Source organism: Chenopodium quinoa, unplaced genomic scaffold (genome assembly GCF_001683475.1).
Source record: "Chenopodium quinoa cultivar QQ74 unplaced genomic scaffold, ASM168347v1, whole genome shotgun sequence".
In the NCBI taxonomy this organism is placed as follows: Eukaryota; Viridiplantae; Streptophyta; class Magnoliopsida; order Caryophyllales; family Amaranthaceae; genus Chenopodium; species Chenopodium quinoa.
The window spans coordinates 2,458,834-2,476,417 of record NW_018743391.1 but is presented as its reverse complement, the minus strand read 5'-3'; the positions used below and the strand labels follow the sequence as shown (position 1 = coordinate 2,476,417).

General features: G+C 35.4%; 2 protein-coding genes across 2 annotated transcripts; one reads left to right on the top strand and one right to left on the bottom strand.

The window, feature by feature from the left end:
• Positions 1-12,137: 12,137 nt before the first annotated feature.
• On the bottom strand, positions 12,138-13,604 carry LOC110738750 (ribosomal L1 domain-containing protein 1-like). The gene has a single exon (XM_021919175.1). It carries the CDS (start codon positions 13,512-13,514, stop codon positions 12,381-12,383), a length of 1,134 nt encoding a protein of 377 aa, XP_021774867.1. The 5' UTR covers positions 13,515-13,604; the 3' UTR covers positions 12,138-12,380.
• A 1,642-nt stretch (positions 13,605-15,246) lies between these two features.
• Positions 15,247-16,391, top strand: LOC110738591 (protein dead ringer-like). The gene is made up of 2 exons (XM_021918984.1): positions 15,247-15,342; positions 16,125-16,391. The coding sequence occupies exons 1-2, from the start codon at positions 15,247-15,249 to the stop codon at positions 16,389-16,391; spliced, it is 363 nt and encodes a 120-aa protein (XP_021774676.1).
• The last annotated feature ends 1,193 nt before the right edge of the window (positions 16,392-17,584 follow it).

The following is a 17,584-nucleotide window of genomic DNA, read 5'->3' as shown; positions in this document are numbered from 1 at the left end:
AATGTTAGTGTATTTATAGTTAAATTATACTTAGAAAAGTCTTAAGTTATTGTTTGACATATACGTTTTTGAATAATGCTGGTGAATTGAACACGGCAATAATGTTTCAAATTTCTTTGATATGATATTATCTTATGTTTGGTTTGTCTCCACCGTATTTTTATCTTTGACTTATTAATACATGATAGTCCATGTTTATGTATTAAAATAAAACATGATAGTCTATGTTTGTCTACAACTAATTAAAGGTTGCACAGCTGTTTAAATTGATGATTTCTTACAAATTCCTTCTGTTTCAAGGAAGTAACAATGAGCTGATAAACTAATAATTAAGGATTTGACACGACACTAATATCGTCTTTATTTCTATGTTACAATATATTCAATCATTCTTCAATAATAAAGGATTTTCACTAAGATTGGATATTATTATCATATCATAGACTTGTACAGTAGTACATACAAATGTTTTTTTTTTAAAGCCAAAAATGGCGAGTGATGAGAATCGATCTCATGATCCTTTTGGATTGGGAGAGAAGCTCTAACCACCTGAGTTATTCCTCACACTCACATTAGGTTTTTTTTTTCATGACAATGCTATTGAACATTCTAAACTCTCACAATTTTTTCAGAAAATTTTATAAATTTATTATTAATCCTTACAATTAATCTGGTTGTTTTTTCCCTAAAAAAACAAAAAAAAAATTAATCTGATTGTTTTTGAAATTATTTAAGCTAGTTTAGCTATTACTAATGTACGTAGTGTTGCATGATGCACTCCATAATAAGCTAATAATTTCAAAAAAAATAATTATATTGGTATGGTTTTTTCTCAATTTTTGTTAAATAAGACATTTATTCATTTATAATAACAATATTTAAAGTTTTATGTTTGTCAATGCACAATTTATAGCATTAATCTTTTAATTAAAAAAATTATTTTAAAAATAAATTTATCAAGATAATATTATTTTCCCTTCATATAAATGCGTAATATGGTTAAGATTAGAGAGTGACAATAGCGTAAATGTTCAAATGTTGCAGTTAATAAGAAAGACCGAAGGTAATGTATGGATATATTTTAGGAAAAATGCACTTTTATAATTCCAACTATGGCGATTTACTTCTAATAATGTCAACTAAGGTTAATTATTTAATAATCTTAACTATGCTATGTGTTTGCCTCCAATAGTCCCAACCAGTCAACACTACGCTAAGTCAATGACCAGTCATAAAAGGTAACCATAACACGTGATTGGTCCAAAATTTAAAAAACAATAATAAAACCAAAATAAAAATCTCAGCCAACTCTTTACCACCGTGAAACCCCAACCCCCCACCCCCTAACCTCGACGGGCCGATCGGCCATCTCTTTTGGCCACTGAAACCAACCGACCGGCCAACCCCGACCTCCAAAACTACATGACCAGCCAACCCCGACCCCAAAACCACCAGCCCAGCGAACCTCGACCCCAAAAACCACTTGAAGTCACCGCCGACACCTGCAGTCACACCTTTGCATCGTTTTTCGGGCGACGGAGGTGATGTGACGAAAGGCGTGTGCTTTGGCAATTTCTTTAGCGTAGGCGGTGACAATATCGTCGCCAGAGGCTCAAATACGTATGCTTCAATAATTTGAGTTTTTGGGGTGGGGGGTTGGCTGGGAGGTTATTTCGGGGGTCGAGGGTGGGTTAATCGTCGGATGATCGATGTTAGTGGTTAAGGGAGGTGGCCGGTTTTCGGTGAGGTTAAGGGTGGGGTTTAGGGTTTGACAGTGGGGATAGGGTGGGTGGGAAATTTGGGATTTTTTGTTTTTGTATTTTTCTTTATGTTTTTATTTTATTTAATTTTTAAACAAATAATTGGACCACTCACGTATTTACACGTGGCTATTAAAAAAAAAACTTTTTCAACAGGTTACTGCTCATTGGGACCATAAAAGGCAAACATATAGCATAGTTAAGATTATTATTAGATAATAAATCTTAGTTGGGATTATTAAAAGTAAAATCGTCCATATTTAGTATTATTAAAGTGTATTTTAACTCCTAATTAAGCATGACGTGTTATTGAGGCATAGAGGAAAGATGGCATTTTGTCTCAGCTAGGCACATCATCAATTTCTAACAAGGCCTACAACCCTGTCGATATTTGCATTAAAATAAAAAAAAAAGTTTATTAAAATATAAAAAAAAAAAAATAAAATAAAAAAAAAAAAAAAAAAACCCTTCGTTGATGATCACCGTGAATTTAAATTGCCGGATGAATGTTGAAGATTGCATTCCTTCAATTCTATATACCAAACTAATTAGAATCACAATGCAGATAAAAGCTATAACACGTTACTTAGGCTGCTATATGTTACTTACTTGTATTTTTCCACTTCACCGCAAAATGCTAAGATGTACGTATAATTATATAAAAATGAAATTGAAGTCAAATTCATGAACCTTTGATGCTTAGAACAAGAATATACATATCAAGATATTTTGGTGATTTTTGTCTATTCATATCCCTTAAGATGAGCTGAAACTACGCAAAATATAAAATCGATTGTTTATTCTTGTTCTTAAAATAAAATACCAATTTTTCGTCAGAAAAAAAAAATACCAATTTAAATTAGGCCCTGTTTTCTTCGCCTTAAAAAATAATATTAAGTAAAAATAATTTCAGTTCAGTAAAAATAATTTCAGTTCAGTTCAGTAAAATTCAGTTTTCTTAAAGAAGAATTATAATAGAAATTCAGTAAAAATAATTTCAGTTCAACAAAATTAATTTCACTTCAGTAAAATTATTTAAGTTCAATAAAAATAATTTAAGTTCAGCAAATATAATTTTATTTCAGTGAAAATAATTCACTTCAACAAAAATAAGGTAAAGAGGACGGGGCCTTAGTTACAATGTACTTTGTACAATTTAAGCTTAATTAGAACTCTCCTCCTATGCAGGCTTGTGTAAGTCCACCAAAGAATTAATTATCAAAGTATGGAATTGAAATTTTATGTTGTATAGGCCTACTCGAAATGATTCAATTTTTACCCGACCTATAAGGTATTTACATATATACTTGAAAAGGGTAAGGGGAATTTCTCAAATACTTCTATATTCTTTTTTAGTTGACACGTTTTGACTTTTAATATTATTTACAAGCTTTAATTTGACTAGCTTTTGTGAATAAAGTTATGATGAAGACAACCATGTGAGATCTTATTAGTATCGTCCCAAAGTATAAATTCATTATGCTGAGTAATTTTTACAAGTTGATAATTAGAGATATTAGTCCTTAAAATTGTGCGTTGGTGGCAAACATAATAAATGAAGTATTTCAAGTAATAAAACAGAACATATGAAATTAAGAACTACAACAGTACGAGTTCCCAGGGACATGGATTTGGATGATCACACAATGTATCTCGACGGTTTCTCACAAAGTTCTACAGAATGGGGAGACGAGTGACCAATTCATGCCTTCTTATGGTCTACGCCAGGGAGATCCTTTGTCACCCTATCTTTTTTTGCTTTGTTTGGATGTACTCTCTAGGATGCTTCAGCGAGGTTGTGAGATAAGACTTTTCGACGGTATTAAATTAGGAAAGCGAGGCCCTTCCATTTCACATTTGTTTTTTGCAGATGATGCCCTCTTATTTTTCAAAGCGTCGGATCGAAGTTGTATGGCCATTTCTGGCATTCTCAACAAGTTTTGCATGGTCTCGGGTCAGCAACTGAACCTTGCAAAGTCACAATTCAAGGTCAATCCAAATACCCCGGTTCAAATACACAATGGATTTAGATCATGTTTGGAGATGGATTAGGTTAATCAATTTGGTGTCCATTTGGGGGTACCTATTAACTTGATGGGTCGTAAAGGGGCATCCTTTCAGTTCATCATTGATAACATTTGGAAAATAATCTCATGGTGGAATGCGGACCCTCTATCCCAACCTCAGAAGATCATCTTGATCAATTCCGTTCTCATCGTTATTACTTCCTATGTGCTATGTTGCTTTGAGATGCCTGCTAGTATTTCAAACAAAGTTGACTCTTTGCTAGCTGGGATTCTGTGGGAAAACAGAGACCATAAGGGAATGCACTAGGTAAGTAAAAATAAATTCAACCTTCCAAAGGAAATGGGGGGTTTAGGGGTCCGAAGCTTGGGTTGCTTCAACTAGGCTTTACTTATGAAGTAGGCGTGGAGATTATTTCACAATCCCCAATTATTACTAGCTAAGGTCTGTTCAATAAGGTTTCAATCTCCGCTCTTAAAAGGGACTCTGGTTAGGGTGCAAATAGGAACCTATCTTGGGGCATGCGGGGTCTTGCTAGAGCCGGGAATAACCTTCTTAGGGGTTGTGGTTGGAAGGTAGGGAATGGAAGCTCCATATTGGAAGGTAAGGACAGGTGGATGGAAGGTAAGGTTCCGGTTTTTAATTCCGATATCACGCTCTGTCAAGCTAAAACTTGGAGGGTGAGTCATTTTTTGGAGCCTCAAACTCATGGCTGGAACCAAGCGCGCCTAATCTCTGCCTTCGAACCCAAGGATGCTATGGTTATTGCTAGCTTGTAATTACTAGAGCAAGCTGAGGAAGAATACATGTTCAGGAATTTTCACAAGATAGGAAGATTCACAGTAAAAACGGGGTATGCATTCCTTAAACGCTCTGCCGTGGGCTTGAGGGATGTTGGACAAGAGGATATTTTTAAGGTTCTTTGGTCCCTCAACATTCTTCCTTAGTGGAAAAATTTTATATGGAAACTTCTCTAGAATGTAATAGTACTACTAAAAGTAATTTGGGGAGAAGGGGGCTTCAGATTTCTTTACATTGTGACCTTTGTGGGTCGCAAGCGAAAAAAGATTTACAACGTCTGTTCAGGTTTGCACAGCTGCTCGGGATGTTTGGAGGGGTGGAATCTTGCAGATCCACTCAGAAGCTAACACAGACTAGTCTTTTCAGGATTGGGCGGGTTCTGTATTATATTCGCCTATTTCTAAGTCAAGATGCTCACAATGGTCATAGAACTACTTTTTAATTGCAATCTTATGGGATTTGTGGATAGCATGGAATAACAAGATTTTTAGATCCTCAACAACGGCTAACCTGTCAACGCCGGCGATAATAACTGAGGGCTTGCGACAACAGGGTTTGTTCTCCAAGAAACTTGAGGATAGTCTGAGATCTTTACACCTGCCAGAGATTGATTACCCACCTGAATTTATGCGTGTTGTCCTTCATAATAGTGGGATGACTGTGATGCCAATGATTATTCTAGTTGATGATTCTTGGCACAAGCACACTCATAGATCAAGGATGGTTTGGTGCCCAGAGAGTGGTGATCGGGGGATCAAGGGCAACTGCTGGGAGGAGCGCGCTAGTAGTGGTATAGCTTAATCGGCTCTACATGTAGAGATGAACGCCTGCCTGCAAGATCTACACTGGGCGAAAATAATACAAAGTCATTGCCAACAGTAACTATATACACGGACTCTACGTCTATGATTCTACTATTGAGAAATGCACAGGTAAGTGATATTGGTCTCGTGGACGACAAATCGAATTCGACAGCTGAGCACATGTTTTGATAGGTGTTGCATCCATAAGCTTCAACGAGACATGGTCCAGAAAGCTCATGACTTAGCTACTATAGCCAGCAATAGTCTTTTGTCCTTTAATATTTATGTGTAATTTGCTTAAGCTTATAATAATAATAATAATAATAATAATAATAATAATAATAATAATAATAAAATTATAAAAAAAAGTTTAAAATTTTTTTTTGAAAAAAAAAAAAAAAAAAAAAAGAAAGAGAGAGAGCTTAGATTTAGCATTGCATATTCGAAAATAACAAAAATCACTTCAAAAAAGTCATCTTCTTTGCATTCTTGTTTGAACCTGCAGCCTTTCTTTTGTCCTTCATTTCCTGGTTTCCCCTTTCTTTAGGGAAGTCATGTGGGGTTGAAAATGTCACAAATCACATACTAGGTACGTATATGAAGTTTAATTAAAAATCTGGTGCATCTTTATTGAAAGTTAATGACTCCTAAAAATTATAATGACTTGTTATATAACATCAAAGTTGAGAAATTATCAACACAAACATGCATATATACCAAAAATTCCCTTTAAAATTCAATTGTACACTTTAGGTGTCGATCATCTATAAGAAAAAAAAAATTGATCTTGCTCAAAAAAAAAAAAATGTTTATAATTCACGATCGATGCACATCATGCTATTGAAAGTATACATTGAAGAGAGCAGGCAAGTCAAAATTTTAAAAAAAAAAAAATTAAAAAAATCATACAGTGAGGAACATAAATTTAATAATTACAAAAATATGGGATTATTTGATATTCATATGGTACGTTATAAATGAATATAAAAAACATGAAATTCCCTGAGATATGTTTGTACGGAGTATATTTAACCATAATGTTGTTCATCTGCATGTACTGTACGTCTGTACTGTTTGCATGATATGTTCTTGTAATAATTGTAATTTCAATTTTTTTTTTTATTTTTTTTTGTAAGGAATCAAACAAACATTGATATGTAAGGGGGCTTTTGGTTTACTCAAATGGATTTACAAAGGGATACAAGGAAAAAGGAAAGGAATACGTAGCAACTAGCTATTACCTTAGGAGTATGATAAGGTGCACTGCTATCCCCTTCTCTTTTTTTTTTACTATTTTGAAGCATGAGTGTAATGTCCTAATAATGTGTTTGGCTCATGTGGGTGTTTAATGTGTCCGCGAATATAAAAACAAAAAAAATTGTATATATGTACATGATTAAATTTTCAATGTGCTTGACACATTCATGTGTCTGATTTATTGTGTATGTATGTGTACGGTGTACCTGCTATGTGGTAAATGAGAAAGGGTTGGTCCATGAACTTTTGTGCAATTCAGCTAATTAACGAGGTAACAAATGATTGGAGACCCTAATTCAATTTGGTCATGGTTATACATAATTCATCCTCATAATAGTTTTTCATGTTAGCTAAGGGTGTATATATATAGTTGAAATTATGTGGAAAAAAAAACTAAGTGGAGATTTGAAATGTAAGTACTTTCTGTTGCTGGTTGATTGAAGTCATTGAACATGGCAATTACTACTATAGTACTATTCCATGTACCTATAATTTGAAGTCGTCCGGTAAAAAAAAAATGTTCACATTTTCTAATCATTTTCTATTTTTCAATCAGAAAATGTAAGAAAAAATCAAGAATAATACGAAGTACAAATGTTTCTTATTTTTGGCAACAAAGAAATTTTTTGTCTTAAATGTCCATGTTCATATTTGCGTAGTTACAATAAACTGTAACAATTTCAATGAAATAATGGGAGTTTAAAGATTAAAAATATGTTAATATCGATAGGTAGGTCTCACTCCCCTGCCTTCTCCACCGTTGATTCAAGGTAATAAATTTTTGTTGATTTAATGTAAAATTTGACTAATAAAATTTTCTCATCAAATGAAATCATATTAGATTCATCTCAATATATACTTTTCAAATACTCAAACACGTTAGTTAGGCTGCTGCCTCACTTAAGCATCCTCTAATTTTCAAATATATGGATCCTTGTTGAGTTGTTGTCAAGATTGTAAGCTAGTTTCTTGACTTTCTGTTTCTAAAGAATTCAAGTATGAAAATGACCCAACTCATAGAATAAGATTGACGGTATAAACTCTCACATTTGTCAAGAAATAGCAAAAGTTTATAATCATCTACAGAATATGCCAAGCCAGATGGCCTAGATGCTTCAATTCATGGGTCTTCATCAGTTACAGTCTATAGATGATCCAAAACAGCCAAATTGAAGTGCATATAATGAGTACAAGTGCAACATTTGCGACGTATTTGTACAGGAAGAAATTTCAATTAGTTTTTTTTTTTTTTTTTTTTTGTGTTTCACCCGGTTCACCCTTTGGGCTAATCCGGATTCGGAGATCAATTCTGAGTTGTTAGGTTCCGTTCCCCTCTCAATCATTGTTGTGGGAGATCGAACACAGGTCCTCCCTACCAAGTCTAGTCCCAATCACCACTACACCAACATCCAATTTCAATTAGATTAGTTGCGTTAAAAGACTATTAAGTTGATCAATAGATAAATCCTCGAAAAGAAATTACTAAAATAACGAATGATAATTTAAACCAGGAGATTGTAAGCCTGTAACACGACACACAATTAAATTGATTTTTATCCCTATGTCAATTAAAACAATCTCGCTTAGGCTCACCAAAATAAGGTATACATAATTCAAAGGGGTGGAGCAAATTTCACAGATAGTTAGCAAATTACTCTCTTGGAAGAAGCAACATTCTGTGAACCTCCTGCTTTCTAATCTGAATCTGTGAATCATCTGCCTTTTTTCGTTTGCCCTTCCTTTCCCGTTTCTTTAGAGAAGTCATATGAGTATGAGATTTCAGGATGGTTGCATATGAATGAAGCATGAAATTGCTTGTTGAAAAATCAATGTTGAAAATTCATCAGCATAATTCAGAATTAGGCAAGACCTCATATAAAACTTAGAAAACTAAAAAGTATTCAATAGAAAAAATCAGCACGCACTTGCCTATAAGTCTATAAGATGGTAGATGGCAATGTTGTCGGAGTTGCTAATTACTAATTAGTACTATAGAGTTTAAACTAGTCTTGATGCAAATACCAAACAACACAGCAAAAAAGTTCATAGCCCATAGTTCATAAGCCACAGCCACGGGCGAATCCAGATGAATTGCACGTCGCACAGATAGGATAAAAGCATGTTAAAGCAAAATAGCTGATCAATGACACACCACTATGATGCCCACACACGATACAACTTCATATACGGAGTGATATCCATGTCAATTTGAAATCTGGGTTTCTCCTGTATTCATCTTCATCTAGTTGAAGACTAAGTTAGGATTACCAACAATGCTAATTCTATAGTTCCTATACCTTAAAGATGAAACAGGTAATTATCATTCATAATTAACGAATGCCCATCATGGAAAACAACATAAGAAGGTAGCCATATGCAAAGAGTTGAACGAACAAAGGCCATGTTTGGTTTGATGTAAAATGTTTTTATGGAAAATAAATTTTCCATTTTTTTTTCATTTTCCTTTGTTTGGTTTGTTAAGGAGTGGAAAACAATTTTCAAGGGTGGAAAATTTCATCCTTTAATGATGGAAAACATTTTCCTTCCAAAAACAAGGGAAGCCACATTTTCCTCTCTCTTCCTTACCTCTTTTTTTACTTCCCTCTCATTCATCCTTACATTTCCACTCTTATTTTTTATTTTTCTTGGACTTTTCTTGTATGCAACCAAACAAAGGAAAACTAATTTGCAATTGTGTGTTTTCCTTTAAAATATGTTTTCCATGAAAACTAGTTTTCCATTGAAAATGTTTTACATTAAACCAAACGGGGCCAAAATGTAAAACACCACAGGGAGTTTCCCCAAATATGTCCTGTTCGTCATAATAAAGTCGTGTGTTTTGTTCACATTTCTGTAGTGCAGACATTTCATCAGCAAGTCAGCAACTAAGGGTGATGCATAAATACATTATAAATGACAGAAAATCCACATAGCAAAACGTAAATATTACAAGGACTACAAGATTTTGATTATTAAGAGCTGCTAATATGACCAATAATTATAACTTAGCAAGACACAGCAGGATTCGCAGTAAGTCAGAGATATATCAGAGAACAGAAATTTTCCAAACAATCAATTGAAGGGGATCAGGGGTCATGAAGCAGTATTAGTTCACCACTTCACTTTATAACCGGCAATATTCCAGTGTTACACCATACAACTTATTCGTTTAATCTTCACTGCTGTTAGTATTACTCAACTGAATATTACAACACACGCTCAAATACATTAATCAAAACATATCACTGCAGATGCCATCGTTTCAGTTTGCACTGCTCTATTTCAACAATCAGATGCAAATTCGGTTACCATATATTGGAACAATTGCGCAAGCAGTAATATACTATATAAAGGACCAGACTGTGAGGTGTGGGGGTGCTATACATCAGTTGCTAAAATATTATACTCAATACTAACGTTCTTTCTGGTTCAAAACTTCAAATGATAGGAGTAAAGAACTGTATTTTCAGAATGAAATGAAAGAAAAAAGGATTTGAAAATTTTTGACAGAAATGTTTGTTACATTCAAAGAGTCATCTACAATCCAATTCCAGCAAGATGTCGCAAAATTTCAATTAACATAGTTACTACAGAGTAATTAGTTTTTCCCTCCTAGCACACTTGCACAGTCGCACCCCTTCCACTGCTGCTGCGTCGGAAAGACCAGAGACACGAAGATTTTTATAAAAAAGATACACTGAAAACATACCTTTGAATATTAATGTAACACTACCCATAAGCTAATCTGCTAATATTCACATCATAACTTCAACCTTGATATTACCTCAATCAAATTCTTTTTTAACAAAAATTGAACATAACATGCCAATCTGATAAATGTTGAAGTAATGACTGATATCCCTTTCTTTCATTTGCATTCCCATAAAATATTACTGTACATTTCCATTAAAGATGCTAATAGCTTGCTGCTTGTTATTTAAACTTGTTATAAATCAGTCTGATGGAGCGAAAAGTCCTGGCCTTCCTAACCAAATCAATGCGTTTCAGCTATAACTGGAATGTCATCATTCCTTGATCTTTCAGGATTTTTTGAGAAAGAGGTGAGAACACTGATGAATCTCTAGCCTAATTATAACTGTGATGTGAAGACAGTATATACAAAAGAAACTTAGTAAATAGGAGCTAATGGTTGCTTGTTAACTGTTTGCAGGATGTCTCCGAAAGGAAGATCAGATTCACTTCCAATCTTTCGCACATAGAGTAGCTTGAGAGAATTGAGGATATCGTAACAGGAATAGGATACTAAATACAGAAAAAATAAATAAATTAATTAAATTAAATTAAAAAATAGGAGGGTAAGTTCTAACAACCTTTTAATGTGACCCCTCAAAATCCTTTAGCTAACAGAATGGCCACATATTTGGTCTACAGGTTGAATTTATTTTACAAGTATTTTTCCTAAGTTTCGAATTTGTTTGTTTCAGCTAGAAGTGGTGCAAGGATAAGTGATCACAGAGGTCCAACTTTTAAGGAAGTCTTCTAGTTACAGCAGAAGTATAATTCTTGCTTACTGGACAAATAGCTTCTGTCAAGCATATGAAACAAGTAAACAAATTTTCCAACAATCCCTGCTCACTTTCTTTCCATGATGTTGCAGGTTCTTGAGATTAGTCCATCGCTATTTGTCATTGAACTGATAAAAACTTGTGGAGATTCTGTAATTTATCGACAGATCAATGTCTATCTCCCTATGTATTATCAAGATATTCTGCCGTGTATTGCTTCTGCATTATAGAACTAACAAACTTTTTCTGTTTGTGCAGTTATGTAACAAATTATCAAACAACAACCTCGGTGCATCAAGAAGCCAAGAGTTGTTAAGTGCAGTCAAATTCAGTGCATAAACTGTACCAGAGGTTTGCTAGTCAACATTGATAGATGCATCTTTAAATTCATTTTCCTAAAAGAGCTATAGCATTCCTCTTAGTTTCAATATTTCAGTAAATTGTAATTATGTAGTATGTATTTTTTTTATACTTTGGACTGTAAATTCCTTGCCAAAATAAAAATTAAAAAAAAAAAAAAAAAAAAAAACCATCAGTATACGATCACAGAGTGGTTGTAGCTAAGCTTTTCACCAATATTTCCTGCTCAAAGCAATTCATTTCAAACTACCAAAGTAGCAAAATCCCAAAAAACATCAGCATAAGAGCACAGCACAAGCCCAGAGTGGTTCGGCTGACTTAGGGTCTGTTCTCATTGATTGAACTGAGCTTAGCTTATTGGAGCGGAGCTGAATTGAATATTTTATGAGAGAAGAAAATTAAGAACTGAACTGAAATTATTGGAGATGAAATGAAAATAAGCTGAAGAGAACAGCCCGTAGAGACTTGTAAAAAAGCTTGACTAATTTAGTGCAACTTCATAGCAAGGTTATGATTCTAACTTTCTAAGGAGTATTGTATAATGTATTCATGTACACATAGCAAGCTACAATCAACTGCTAAGTTGTTCTTTTAGCTGTAAATAGTTGAATCTTGAAGATTAGATTGACAAAATTTGAATTCCTCATATAGTTGTTCTTTTAGCTGTTACAACATTGTAAATTAACCAAAACATATGCCAATCTCATAAACCATGACAGCAAATATAGAGAAAACCTATCTAACCCACTCAGAACATCAAAATTGAGGCTAAAAACTCTTTGATATCATCAGTATTTGATAAACAAGAACAGAATGATCAATTTGCAGAATATAGTAAATTATTATACCTAAACCTTGATTTTCTTCGATTTCTTCTCTGATGATTTCGACGAAAGCTTATCCTTCTTCTCCTTCAAACCCTTGACTCCTTTCTTCAACTTTGCAACTTTCTTCACCTCCTTTTTATCTCTCTTCTTCCTCTTCTTTCCAGCAACTTCCTCACCACTCACTACAACATCCTCAACCGGCATTACCTCCTCCTCCTCAACATCATCATCGACTTCGCTCCCCGATTCATCTCCCCCTACCATCCCACCAGACTCAACACTATCCATATACCTCACCTCATGAATCCTCCCCTTCTTCTTACTCACCTTCTCCTTCAACTTCTCCTTCCTTTTCTTCGAAATGACCGCCTTTTCTTCCCCATTTGCATCCTTTGCCGCAATCAAACCACTAATCTTAAGCCCCAAATCCGGCACCTTCTGATAAACCGGCAATGCCAATGATTCCGAAAACTTCAAATGAAAACCCCTCACATTCCCCCATTTCTTCGGCACTGTCTCGGCAACCCCATTAACCGCCGCAACCACATTCGCAACGATCTCATCCCTCGACATCGAGCCTTTTGCAACCTTAATCACACTGCAAGTTCCAGTACTCAAATACAACATTGCAGAACTACAAACCCTTTCAATCTGCTCCTTCCAATTACCTCTACCCAACTCAATTGGCACCGGAATCTTCTTCTTCTTGTAAAATTGCTTCCCAATTGCATTGGGTAAAAGTGGGATAATCCTCTTATCAGCAAAAAACAGGTCAAATGAATCACAAAGCTTCCTCTTCTGCTCAAAAGCTTTGTAATCCTTCTTCAACTTTGAGAGCTTAATCACCTTGGAAACTGGAACCCCACCTTCTTCAACCTTCAATTTAGCGGTTTTGGACACGCTATCATGAACAAAGAGGCAAAACTCGGAGCTTTCTGGGGTGTAAAGGGCGTTTGGAAGAGCGATTTTGTGGGCGTTAATGCGGTTTTTAGGTGGGATTTTGTTGAGGGTTAGAACTAAGTACAGAAATTCATCAGAAGGAAGGAGTTGGGGTTTTTCAGAATCGGAAACAGAGGATTTCCATTTGAGGAGAGCATCAACAGCTTTTTGGATTGCTTGAATTGAGACCTTTAATGGCGGCGCAATTGACTCCATTGTTGAGCTTCTCAGATTTTGGGGAAAACGGCTGAAGAAAGAGAAAGAGAAAGAGAAAGGTTTGAGTTTGAGGGTTTAAAGTTGGGGTTTTAGTGTAGTGAATGTAGATTTGTAGGATTGGATCCGACCCGTTTGTGTTCTGACCTAAGACATTATTGTGAGACCCGACCCAATAATCCGAGTCACCGTCGGGTTGGACTTGTTAAGGAGGTGTAAGAACTATCAATAGATTGACCCGACCCAAAATAATCCGACGTAAGTGCAATTAGAAATTTTTTTATCGAATGTGTTAAGCCAGCCTTCAATTTGATCTGTATCCTTATAAATCTTTCTACAGTACGTATTTTGTATTGTGTATGTACAATGTTTCATGTAACTTTTAATTGTGTATAAAATAATACGAAAAAATACATTTTGATTTTTTTTTTTGGTGCTTAGAGAGCCACAAGGGCGGGGGGTGAGAAACGATCTCATGATCTCCTGAAATCAAGAGAGAAGCTCTAACCACTTGATCTATTTCTCACTCTCCATTTTGAAAATGAGATAACTTTTAAGTTGAAGAGTTTTGTATTGTTAAATTAGACTATTTTTTGTTTAATCGACCACAAAATCTAAAACGCTGAAAGAGGGGAAAAAGGAGAGATAAGAGGAGTAGAGAAGGCAGCTCATAAAGTATTAAGCAAGCTAAAAAAAATCAGAAAATAACTCGGAAACTATTTAGTCTAATTACTTCATAAAAAAAATATTACCGGGTTAAAACGTAATTTTAATTATGCCTCTTTTTTTCTTTTCTTTTCCTTTTTTTTTTTTTGTATTATTTGTGAGATATAGAATAGGAAATTTTGACAATTACCACCTTCTGTTATGTCCATATTAGCAATTACCACCTTCTATTTTTTTTTTTTGAAAATTACCACCTTCTATTTTCAAAAACATTAAAAGTTACCACCTTCTTGCCCCCCAACTACCACGTGACGTCATTTTGGGACCATTCTTTCCCTTCCCTCCCTATTTCCCTCACATTTCTCATTCCTATGTGGATTCATATCCCCTTTCACTTTTTTCCCCCGAACCACCAATAATTGTTCGTCAATTTTGATTTGGAGGAGTGAATTAAAGTGTTTTTAATTGTTTGGGGGAAAAAAAGTGAAAGGGGAGATGAGAATCGAGTTAGGAATGAAAAATGTGAGGGAAATAGGGAGGAAATGGAAAGAATAAGCCCAAAATGACGTCATGTGGTAGTTGGGAGGCAAGAAGGTGGTAAATTTTGATGTTTTTGAAAATAGAAGGTGGTAATTTTCAAAAAAAAAAATAGAAGGTGGTAATTGCTAAAATGGACATAACAGAAGGTGGTAATATTATAAAGTTGCACAGAATAACATTTAACAGAACTAGTACTATAAATATTCCGTATCAATTGTTTTTTCTTTTTTTTTTGTGGGGTGAATTTCCAGTCCACATTGAAAAATTTTAAAGGGTGTTGTTATTCGTCGCTCCCATTTTACCGGGTAACGCTCCCTTTTTACTTGAAATTCCAATTTTACCCCTGACATTTAAATACGGTTTTTTCCACTTCCCGACCAACATTTCTCACTTTCTTACTTCTCTCTCTAACTCTCTAAAACACTCTAAATCTGAAAAAAAAAAAAAAAATAATAATAATAATAATAATCTTCCAAATTTTTTTGTTCATTTTAAAAAAAAAACAACAATCATCAAAAACACAAAAAAGATGGGTGATTCGAGGCGCATAAAGCTGACGTTCGGAGGGAGGAGTTTTGGCGGCGGTGGAGGCAGCGGCGGAGGCGGCGGCGATGGAGGCGAGCAGGTGATTTTTTTTTTTTTAATTACGGAACGTGGAACTTCCGCCTAAAAAATCCAGAAGTTCCAAAGAGGACCCGCCTGGAATTTCCGGATCCTCCTTGGAACTTCCGGAATTTTTGGGCGGAAGTTCCAAAAATTTTAATTTTTTTTTTTCCCGTTAATAATATGGTTTTGTAATTTTTTATTATTAATTTAATTTATTTTTTTTAGATTTTGTTGTTTTGTTGTTATTTTGAAGTGTTATGGTTAGTATTATTATTATTGTTATTATTATTGTTGATATTATTATTATTGTTGTTATTATTATGGTTAGTATATTTTGTAGTGTTATTATTTTTAAAAATATGATTAGTATTATTATTTTGTTGATATTATGGTTTTTATTATTATTGTTATTATGGTTATTGTTGTTGTTGTTAATTTTTTTTTTTTTTTTGGATTTTGTTATTTTTGTTGTTATTTTGAAGTGTTATGGTTAGTATTATTATTATTGTTATTATTATTGTTGATATTATTATTATTATGGTTAGCATATTTTGTAGTGTTATTATTTTTAAAAATATGATTAGTATTATTATTATTTGTTGTTGTTGTTGTTGTTGTTGTTGTTGTTATTCTTGGCCTTCTATGGTTATTGTTGTTGTTGTTGTTAATTTTAATTTTTTTATTGTTGTTATTACGATTATGATTGTTGGTGTTGTTGTTTTGATTATTATTATTATTATTATTATTATTATTATTATTATTATTATTACTAAAATCGGATTTTGTACTTATTTTATGTAGATCGAGGGTTCTGGTGCTCGACATGCAATATCACGACGTCTGAATGCGTCTGTTAGGAGACAGACATCTCGTTCAGCACCGCTTCAGCCCGAGCAGCAGCAATACGGGTCTACTAGTGGTTGGTCGGGAGACCAACAGTCTGGTAGTAGTCGGCCCTTGTACTCTGCAAGTGGAGCACCCATATTAGACGAGGAAGACGAATGTTCGGCTAGTCATGCTGGTGACCGGGATAAAGAACAGGACCCTCAGGATTACCATATGGTATAGAGGGGTCAGTTTGGGAGATTTGTTGGTAATGGATCAAGTCAGCCTACTACCAGCTCTGCAGAGGCATAGTTAGTGCAGGAACCAATGCCGGGTGGGCCTGAGGATGGGTCTGTTATGAGTGTTATCCCTAGTTTTGGCGGTCACGTGGCACGGTATATCTGGATCGAGCAGGAGCGTAGTGTTTTGCGCTGTTTGAGTAGGACAAAGTTATGTTCTGACTTGTTCACTTGGCGAGGTCGTCAATCTGTGGAGGACCTCGCGGCGATTGATGCTAGTTGGTTGTCTCACTTGCCCGGCCTGATGTTTAAAAGACTTGATTGGCCGTTGATTTCTGCTTTTGTTGAGAGGTGGCAGCCAGATACGAACACCTTTCACATGCCATTTGGGGAGATTACGATCTTGTTGCACGACGTGTACAACATACTTGGGTTACGTGTCACAGGCAATATGGTCACCACTACTCCTAGCACGGACGTGTTACGGGACGCGTGCTCGATCACCATGGATATGACTCCAGGTGATCTGTCTGAGATTTGCGGCACAAAGACCATTTGGCAGGGTAGTGGGGTGTTGACTGATAAGATTTTCGAGTCGACATTGGCGGTTGACCGGGGAGTTTAGTGATCAGCTTAATGGATACTTGTGGTTAGTGCTTGGAGGTACACTGTTTGCAAACAAGAGTGGTAACCGTACGCATCCTTCCTTCCTCCACGAGCTATGTTACATGGATGTCCCTATTAACGAGTATGCTTGGGGAACAACTGCACTGGCCTACTTGTATCGACAACTGGGCACGGCATCACGAAAAGGTGCTGATTCGATTGCTACTTGTCTCACGAGCGTGGATTTACGAGTACTTTCCGTGCTTTCGGCCACAACAGGGTAGCTTGAACCGGGACCTTCAAATGCCTCGTGCGTCTGCTTGGGATGTTGGAGCGGGATGTCCTAGCAAGAACCTGGAACGCCTGTTATCTTTTCGTACTAGAATTGATGCGCTTACTGACCGTGAGGTGAACTGGCTACCGTACGGAGCTGATCCTGCATTACGAGTGCCCCCCACTTTATTCATTGGCTGCATCCAGTACCGTAAAATCATTGAGTCGTACATTCCTGATAGAGTGGTGCGCTAGCTTGGTTTTGTGCAAGGCGTTCCCCGCGAGATCATCAGGCCAGAGAAGGCCAAGAGGCCGACT

Coding starts and splice junctions, on each gene's coding strand:
- LOC110738750 (XM_021919175.1), bottom strand. CDS start 13,514: ATGGAGTCAATTGCGCCGCCATTAAAGGTCTCAATTCAAGCAATCCAA.
- LOC110738591 (XM_021918984.1), top strand. CDS start 15,247: ATGGGTGATTCGAGGCGCATAAAGCTGACGTTCGGAGGGAGGAGTTTT. Junction 15,343..16,124: donor GCGGCGATGGAGGCGAGCAG/GTGATTTTTTTT, acceptor TATTTTATGTAG/ATCGAGGGTTCTGGTGCTCG.